The sequence below is a fragment of the Tetranychus urticae genome, unplaced genomic scaffold (assembly GCF_039701765.1).
Source record: "Tetranychus urticae isolate SD_2017Ah unplaced genomic scaffold, NJAU_TeUrti_SD_1.0 Scaffold_4, whole genome shotgun sequence".
Classification (NCBI taxonomy): Eukaryota; Metazoa; Arthropoda; class Arachnida; order Trombidiformes; family Tetranychidae; genus Tetranychus; species Tetranychus urticae.
Window position 1 is genome coordinate 872501 of NW_028315836.1, and position 10000 is coordinate 882500.

Consider the following 10000-nt stretch of genomic DNA (forward strand, 5'->3'; position numbering starts at 1 on the left):
ATTTGGTCTCGCAAGCTTAGACGGAGAAAAAATCAATAGATGGCGCCACTTTTTAGTCTTTCTTTACTTTCTATTCTATAATGAATTTTAATGATTTATTCAGTAAATATCATGCTGAAAACTACCACAACAGCGTGTATCTAACTTTCATGATCAATATCTAAACCATGAAGTTCACAGAAACAATTTAATTTTCGAGTCAAAATCTCCACCTCTCGTTCTCAGTATAAATATACTTATTGATCTCTATTCAAGTCAATACATTCCAAAACTTTGAGTTGGATCGATAAGGTCATCAAACGTTTAGCGAACTGTTCACTTCCAATACTACTCTTGTATTAATCCTAAGTGGATTTTAACCTTCCTGATAGGAGATATTAACAAACCTGATTTTCATAATGTCTTCTGATGTAAGTATTTTTCTTAATCATTTAAGCTCGAAAGAATCACCAAAAGAATCTCTTGTTTTTTCTTTTCATTTCTTTAGGCCACCAAAGAAATTCCAATGGAAGCTGATGAGGATTTGCTTGATCCTAGATCATTTCCAACACCCAGAATAGATGAGCCTATGGATCTCCCAATGCCGTCATTTGCTTGTCTAGATCCTAGAAGTAAACCATTTGATCTTGCAGAACCAATGGACCTGCCGCTTCCACCATTTGCTCAGGCAATGGAAATTGATAAAGTATTAACTGGAAGACAGAGAAGAAACCAGGCAGCTAAAAGGAGGAGAAAAGAAAGATTGGCAAATCTAAACGAATTACCTGACGATCATCCAGATAAATTACTGTTTTATATTCGTAGTGGACGTAAATGGAGGAACAGATGGGTTCATTTTATTAATAAGTATCGATGGTGGTTGCAACGCTCAATGGAAAACAAAGAATACGGTAAAGGTCCCTATTTTGAGCAATACCTCAAAGTTAGAGCGAAAGCAGATAATGCAAAAAGAATTTGGAAGAATTTTGATAAATTAGGAGGATTGAAATATAGTTGAACCCAATTTAATGTAAAACTAAATTCAATTTACTGTAACTCTTGAAATTCAATTACTGTACTCATTCAACTTAATTATTTCAATAATACTTTTTTATGCAATTGATTACTTTTGGTGATTCTTAATTTATTTTTTTAATAGTATTAACTAACGATTTTTGAACATTAACTAACGATTTTTTCTCACATTTAAGATATTCGAATGTCCGTGTTGCAAATATATATCATCATCTTTAGCAACATATTTGTGTCATATTTGTACGGTAAACTGCACTGATGAAAGTTGTACAAGGATGGATGTTTTTGATTTGCCGCCCCCAAAACGATCTCGTACTGATCCTGCAATAACTCCTGATTGCCGTGATATTTGTCTAACCTCATCGAATTGTAATCGTGGTCAAAGATGTTTATTCTTAAGGTCGAGGGATCAGGAGCAAATAAATTTGTTTCCTAACCCTCCACAACAAATCCCTCGTCAAGCTGATATAGGGATAATTGAGCTTTCTTCTGATGAAGATGAAGTTATTGAACTATCATCAGATGAAGAAGAAGCTCCTTTGGATTTAACATTGGCATCATCTCCGCTGGATTTATCAGTTTCACCTTTAAATTCACGAGTATCAGTTATTCAATATGCTCAGGTAGATCGTTTGCCATCAATCAACGATCGAGGTAATTCACTGAATAGAACAGCTGATCAATGGGGTAATGGGAATTCTTCAACTAGACAACTCGAAGATCAAGGTAGCTCTTCAACTGGACAACTCGAAGATCAAGGTAGCTCTTCAACTGGACAACTCGAAGATCAAGGTAGCTCTTCAACTGGACAACTCGAAGATCAAGGTCATTCTTCTGCTGTACAAGTCGTCCCTATAAAGAGAAAAAAAGACTATAGCTGTGGTATTTGCGGTAAAAATTATGTTTTGAAAAGTTGTGCAGATCGTCATGAAGCTTTTTGTGGAAAGAAAATGTGTCTATCTAATCCAGCTAATGTTCCTGATGAATACTGTGGTTTTAAACTTATGGCGAAAGCGTTTGCAAAATACTACTTGATTTATCGACTAATCAACAATCATCAATGTGATTTATCATCATTCTTTGATTTAATTAATCAACCTACGATAGATTTAATATCTCTTATAACGAAAGAATTCGAAGCAGTCAAATACTATTTCAACTTGGAGGTACTTTTTCACGAAGAGATTTCCGATCGGACATGTAAAATTAATTTTGCATCTGGTATGTTTTCTGGTTTGATTGCTGATAGAAACGAAAATGCATTAATATCAGCAAAATTGGAATTTGAGGATCGCATCGATCAATTCACTCAAAGAGGATCTGGATGGATCTTATCTAATATCAACCATATCGATTTGCTGATTGGAAAATATATTCCGCATGCAGGAGGTTGTAATTCATCGAAACTTCCTCCTAGACTCAAAAACAAAAAATGCCTAATTTCTCCTGATTGTTCAACTGATTGTTTCATGTATAGTATACTGATTGGCTTACATAAAACGGAAACTCACTGTGGAAAAATCAGCAATTATACTCAATTCATAAAATATTACGACTTTTCAATGGTCCGAGGAATGGTATCTTTAAATCAAATCCCAAAATTTGAAAGAGCTAATCACGTTTCTGTCAATGTTTATACTTATGCATTTGAAACCGAAAGAGTTTGCCCATTAAAAGTGTCAAAGATAAAAGAAGCAAAACATGTAAATCTATTTCTACATGGTGAACACTATTACTTTATAAGCGACCTATCTCGTCTCGCAAACTCAAAAAAAACCAGAAGTAGGTTTATATGCGAAAATTGTCTCAACTCATATAGACTGAAAGAACAATTGGAGAAACACAAATCTGATTGTGGAAAAAATCTGCCTCAAGCTATAAAAATGCCTGATCTTTCACATGCCATCTGCAAAAGGAGCAATTTCAGAAAAGAAGTTGAGTTTCCTTTTTGCATTTATGCAGATTTTGAAACTTTGTCTGTTAAAAGAGATGATTACAGCCATGTCTTAACTGATTTAGTTCCCTGTAGCTATGGGTATGTGGTTGTAGACTGGTGTGGAAAAATCATTCATAGTGATTTTTACTTAGGCGAGGATGCAGGTAAAAAGTTTCTTATTAGTTTAAAAAGTTTGGAGACATTTCTAGATCAAGAACTGGCAAGACGACGAATCTATGATCATAACTTATCTGCTGTAGAAGAAGAAGATTTCAACGATGCAATAAATTGTCACATTTGTCATAAAATCTTGCAAGAAAATCGAGTTAGAGACCACAATCATTTGACGGGTGAATATAGAGGTGCAGCTCATCAGCAATGTAACTTGGAGTACAGAGTCCCTAATAAATATCCAGTTGTTTTTCATAATTTGAAAAACTTTGATGGGCATATAATAATCTCTGCTCTCGATATCAATTTTAGTGAATCTGTTAGGATAATTCCACACAATATGGAAAAGTACATTGGATTTTTCCTTGGCAAATTCAAATTCGTGGATAGTTTTGCTTTTCTACCTTCAAGCCTTGATAACTTATCATCAAACATTCCTACAGAAAGCAAGAATCAATATTTAAAACAAGTCTTCGGAGATATTGATACCTCCTTATTGCTGAAGAAATCTGCCTTACCATATGAATATCTGACTTCTCTCCAAGTTTTCAATGAAAGATTCTTGCCTGACATATCAGCATTCCAATCAACATTGTCTGATTCGAATATTTCTGCTGAAATGTATGACCATTTGAAACATGTTTGGTCAAAATTCAACTGTTCAACCTTAAAAGATCTCCATGATATCTACTTGAAAGTAGACGTTTTACTTCTTACTGCAGTTTTTGAAAATTTCAGAAGCATGGCTCTGCAATATTTTTCTCTCGATCCATTACACCAGTTTTCAGCGCCTGGTCTCACCTGGTCTGCATTTTTGAAACTAACAAAAGTCGAGATAGAACTTTTCACTTCTGTTGATATGTTTCTATTCATTGAAAAGGCCAAGCGTGGTGGTCTGACAATGGTTACAAAAAGACACGTTAAGGCAAACAATAAATACTTGTCTAATTATGATCCTACATTACCAAACTCTTACTTGCTGTATTTGGATGTTAATAACCTTTATGGCTACGCCATGTCGCAAAGACTTCCAATTTCCGATTACAAATGGTGTTCTCTTCCACTTGAGCATATAATCAAAACTGATGATAATAGTGACATTGGGTATATCCTTGAAGTTGATCTAGAATATCCAGATGAGCTTCATGATAAACATAATGACTTTCCACTGGCTCCAGAAAAACTTGAAATAAATCAATCAATGTATAGCAGGTATCAATCTGACTTGATGGAAGACTTAAAACAAACAGGATTTTCACCAGTTAAATCTGCAAAATTAACAACTAACTTCTATAAAAAAGAGCATTATGTTGTCCATTATCGTACTTTAAAGTTTTATTTAACACAGGGACTTAAAGTTACAAAAGTTCATCGAGTGGTCCAATTCAAACAGTCAGCATGGCTTGCAGAATATGTTGAATTTTGTACTTTAAAAAGACAAGCTGCTAAATCAGATTTCGAACGAGATTTCTGGAAATTACTCGTGAATTCAATTTATGGAAAGACCATCGAAGATAAGCGTAATCATCGCAATATAGTACTTGCTCTTCGTGACATTGAGGCTCAAAGACATCTTCGTAAGGCACAATGTAAAAAGTTCATGATTCTAGGCGAAGAAAAAATGCTGTTTTGGATGCAAAAAATGGAAGTTTTAATGGACAAGCCTATTATCGTTGGTTTCAGCATTCTTGAACTAGCGAAACTTAAAATGTATGAAATTCATTATAATACTTTCAAGCCGCATTATCAGGAAAATATAAACCTCGTTTACACTGACACTGATTCGTTAATTTATGAAATTAAAACTGATGATATTCGTGCTGACCTTCAATCTTTTGCACATATCATGGATTTTTCGAACTATCCCAAAGATCATCCCCTTTACTCAAACATCAATAATAAGAAAATAGGTTATTTAAAAGACGAAATGGGAGGTGAACAAATTGCTGAATTTGTAGGTATTAGACCAAAGCTTTATGCTTTGAAGACCGAAAAGGAAATAAAGATGAGAGCTAAAGGAGTGCCTAGACCTGTTTTAAAAAACAAAATCACTTTTCAAGACTATGTTGATTGTTTATATGATCATAATATCATAAGAGGAGATACTACAAGATTGCAATCAGACCATCATAACATCCAAATGATTCAAAGGAAAAAAGTTTTATTATCACCACTTGATGATAAAAGATATTGGTTGAATAATTTAGAATCATTAGCTTATGGTCATTGTAAAATAAAATAATCATAAATATTTCTAAATAGAATTGTTAAAACAACTGTTGTAATTATCTGTTTCTGTCAATCACTTTGTTAAAGAAAAATAATGCAAAATTAAGTTCAAAAAATTTTTATTTATAATAAATACTTTTTCAATTGGTTAAATAATGTTTTTTCATTACTTTCGTGTTTACATTTTCGGAAAAGTTTATAAAATGAGTTTAGAGAATCTACTGATAAAACAAATAGAATGCAAAAGTATCCACAAGCAATTGATAAATTGCCTTGATACTTGATAGGATTATAAATATAATAGTCAGAATTAGCTTCAATAAAAGTAAGTATATTTCCTTGCGGATGTCTGCCAAATGAATCAAAGTAGTGAGCTACTTTATTTTTATCGAAGTGCACGGCAACCCAATGACTTCCAGGTTTATAACTTTCATCGAGGTTAATAATAACTGAACTAGGGGTGAGTATCCATCGAGGTAGTTGATCCAGTGCGTAAACCCCATTGAACCATGGAACATCTTTTAGTAAGTTTTCAATTTCGATTGTAGTTAGCATTTTAGTAATCTAGACGTACAACTCGGTCTTTATCAATAGTGATCAAATTGTCAAATTGTGCAAACACAATTGCTTTAATTGAAACATCAAGTTTAGCGGTAAACTTAATATCAAGTCTTATATTCCCTCTTTTAATTAGAGATAAAGTTCCATTTTCAGCGCCTATGCTTCCGTCAGGAGTTAGATCAAATGCAAATAAAGTGGAGTTTGATAAATAAGACTCCTTAGATAAGTTAAGTTGAGGGATTCCTTCATCTTGATTGAAGCATCGATAAAGATTGATGAATTCCCTGGCAAATAAATTTTCCGCAAAATTGGGAGTATACGGTATACTCGGAACTGTATGTCCATCAACTGATAATGCGATATAGTTAGTTTTAAAGTTGAGAAATTCAAATGGGTTCTCTTTAATAGAACCTGAATGAGCTGAATCTTTAACAAGACCGATAAGTATCCTTCGGGGTAGAACTCCATTGAAAATGTTTTCAATCGATACTGATGTTTGACCAGATGAAATAGCAAAACTTCGAGTATCATTTCTTGTAATGAAATATTTAGCAGCACCTTTATCCAAACCTTGAAGTAAACTCTTATGAGCTTCGGGGAAAAGTTTGACTCTTTTAATGAAAAGAGAAAACTTTTTTATTGTAAATTTATATTCAGTCACATCAGGGGACACTAATGGAAAACCCGATGGACTTTTAGTAAATCTAAAAGTCAATGGCACACCATTTAGTAGCAATTTATCCTGTTCGCACATTGATGAATGTAAGCGGAAAAATAAATCAAAAGGTTGACGTAAATCAGTTTCTGTTACTTGACTTCCCGAGTCACAGAAATTAGGGTGCCTGAATAATAAATCTTCGAGATATGCTTGATAATGGTACATGTTATTTGCTTGGACAGTATTAACTGAACCAAGAAAAACGTCGATTTGTTCAAATATTGCATTTCCGAAATTCTCTACGGCTTGTACGTGATTTTCTTCTGTCAAGGCTAAATGAGTACTGGTTGTAACAGAAACAGTCAAATGAATCATTGTAGATGCTAGATCAGTGAAGTCTTCACTTGAAGGAACATTTATTTCATAAAAATTACTTGATTCAAGACTAGAAACCGGTCGGTATTCGACTTCATAGCTTGATTCAATTGCAGTTTGAGTAGGAGGGATATTAAATACCTGTAACTCAGACTTGCTTGAAGGTAAAGAAGATTCATGTAAGTACTCCATCATGAGAAAATATCTTTCTTTTTAGTTTTTAGTTTACGACGTTTTCGTTTTCTTATACCAGTACCGACTTGATCAACTAGTGAATCAAGTTTACTTAATCCTTCTTTAGCTGCATTCTTAAGTCCTTGCCTTCCTCTAGCTTTGAATGAAGATCTTAAGTTAGCACCTGATAAGTAATCATTGCCTACATCGACACCAGTTTTAACAAATTGTTTACCGAGAAATTTAAGAATTGGTACACCAAATCTTCGAAAAACAGAACCAAAACCATATCCTCGCTGGTAAGGCTGTCCTCGATATAACGTAATATCGGAGTATCCATTACCTGCTTGGGATCGGTAATGTTGAGTGAAATCACTATCACACGGACAATAAATTTTACGATTCATTTTTTATTTTTGCTATATCAAAAAATTTTTATTCTTATACAGTTTTCTTGAAATGTAAGCTGAGAAAAACACGACCGGTTTTGAATCTAATCTGATTACCGGTTTCATCACATAAGACAATACTTATGTCTTCGATTTTGTTTGATCGTACAGGGTAATAATAAGGTGAAGTGAAAGTCATGTGACCAAGTCTATCACTAGGTTCACGATTAAGAGGTACTACTCTTAGTACTCTTGCTGAAATATCACCTAGTAAATGTGCATGGATAATGTCTGAATAGATGAACATCAAATGTGATTTAGGTCCAAGATCCGGTTGATTTGGCGCTTTGATTTCATCCCAACTTTCCGCAACAGCTTTCTGCATCTCGCTGGCGAACGTATTATTATCAAATCCTAAAGCTCGTATAAATGTGTGATCGGAGAAAATAGGGTAAACTCCTTTTTCAGCGTCTGGAATTCTTCCGGCTTTAATAACTACTTTTTTCTTTTGCTTAGTAGGCTCCCCTTCATTGATTAGAACTAGTTCCGGTGGTTTGAAATCTTTTTGTTTATTTATACCTGCTAAACCAATTTGAAGATGAGATTCTGATATGCTTTTATTGAGCTTTTTAAGCATTCCTTCAACATCATCGTTTTCTTGATAATCAAAGTCTATTGATACGGTTGGTCTCCTTCCTCGATAAGAGATGAAGTAATTGATTGATCTTTTGATTGGTTTATGTGATAAAGGGTAAAATACTTCTTGAACTGCTACTGACCATTCACCATCAAGATGCAATGGAGTTGCAAGTCGATTGATGAATTTAGATATTGTGTTTTCAGGGTAAATTTCCATACTTGCATTTGATACAACATCAACAAAGTATTCACTCGACATTTTGTACCCAGCTATTGAATTTATTAGGATAACCTAACCATTTAACGAAATATTCTTTTTTCTTTGTAAGTGGATTTATTCGTTCTCCAAGGATTTTTTCAATCTTATACAGATTAGGTTCTTTGACAGGAAATATCTCATCGTGATAAAATACAGAAGTGATCGGTTCGTCGCTCCAATCAACTAATCTGTAAATGTATCCTTGAGGTGTTTTCTTTACTTTAATTATTTTGAATAATTCTTCTGTCCAATTTGAGGTTGCGCCTTTTTCAAAAATAGATTTAGCTCGAGTTATGCGTACGAAATCACCAACTTTATATGGAATTTGTTTCTTCAAATTTTTCTTTTGTGCTTTAAAGATATTACTGCGAGCTTTGCTTGGGTAAAGTAATGCTTCTTTAGGTGACATTTTGATTGTTCGATGATAAGATGAATTATATGCATCGATGATTTCCTCTAAAGCATCAATATATTGTTGACTGTTTTTAAAATGCATATATCTGTAAATCCTTGTTCGTAAAGTACGGTTGAATCTTTCAACTATCGCACATTTAATCACATCATCCGTTGATGTGAAATGATTAACATTATTATTTGTTAAGTATTCTTTCAAGTACCGATTAACAAACTCTTTTCCTTGATCAGTTTGTAGTTTTTCAGGTTTTCTTTCGATTTTTCGTAATGCATTGATAACCGATAAGGCTGATTTATCTTTTAAAGGAATACTCCACGCATATCGACTAAGACAATCAATAACATTTAATAGGTATTTAATATTATTGTTTGATTTGGCTAACCAAGTCATATCCATAATATCTGCTTGCCATTGCTCATCTATTCTATCAACTAGAATAGGTAATCTTGGGAAATTTTTTATTGATCTTCTGAATAGATTGTATGTATCTTGATCTCTAATCCAAGCATCAACTTCTTTGAACTTGATTTTTGGATTGACTTCTTTCGCTACTTGGTACAATTTTTTAACTCCACCGAATGAACCGGGTGATTTAGGATCGAAATATATTTTGCTTAATTCCATCTCTTCTTTGTCGTTATCATGTCAATTGCACGCGGATTTCTAATATGCTTTACTAAATGAGGAAACTCTCGTCTTATTCTACGAATAACAAGGGGGCCTCCGTTAGGTAGTGGAACGGTAGCATCCTTAGTTAAATGATCTACAATCTTGCTCAATCTACTACCATATACCTTATCACCACCAGACCTTAAAACTTCACCTTTCTTATTGAAAAGTCCAGGGATATTTCGCAAAGCCATTTCTAATTTCGCTGGAGTTTGACGTACAGGCGTCGCAGGTATTAGACTTCGTGCCCATGCCGGTTTTGGAGCAGGTGCAGGTGTTGCCCATGGCGGATTTGGTGGAGGCGTTTCATAAACGCTTTCACGAGGGAAATCTTCCTCTTCATAATCTTTAGGTTCATCTTTGTATTGAAATGAAGTAGCTGGTTGGTTTGGGAAATTATCTTTTGTTCTTGAAACAAAATCATTGAGTAATTTGATTTGTGTATCAAGGGGAATATTTGTATTTAACAGTCGATTAGTTACGGTTGGTTTCTCGCAATTACGTCTGAAGT

The 10000-nt window shown here is 33.9% G+C and overlaps 3 protein-coding genes across 3 annotated transcripts; 2 read left to right on the forward strand and 1 right to left on the reverse strand.

The window, feature by feature from the left end:
• Positions 1 to 270: 270 nt before the first annotated feature.
• Positions 271 to 1130, forward strand: LOC149093058 (uncharacterized). The gene is made up of 2 exons (XM_089269942.1): positions 271 to 410; positions 488 to 1130. Exons 1-2 carry the CDS (start codon positions 399 to 401, stop codon positions 995 to 997), a joined length of 522 nt encoding a protein of 173 aa, XP_089126068.1. The 5' UTR covers positions 271 to 398; the 3' UTR covers positions 998 to 1130.
• A 159-nt stretch (positions 1131 to 1289) lies between these two features.
• Positions 1290 to 5363, forward strand: LOC149093059 (uncharacterized). The gene is made up of 2 exons (XM_089269944.1): positions 1290 to 2004; positions 2122 to 5363. The coding sequence occupies exons 1-2, from the start codon at positions 1290 to 1292 to the stop codon at positions 5361 to 5363; spliced, it is 3957 nt and encodes a 1318-aa protein (XP_089126070.1).
• Positions 5364 to 5906: 543 nt separating this feature from the next.
• LOC149093060 (uncharacterized protein F54H12.2-like) lies at positions 5907 to 7136 on the reverse strand. The gene has a single exon (XM_089269945.1). It carries the CDS (start codon positions 7134 to 7136, stop codon positions 5907 to 5909), a length of 1230 nt encoding a protein of 409 aa, XP_089126071.1.
• Between the last annotated feature and the right edge of the window lie 2864 nt (positions 7137 to 10000).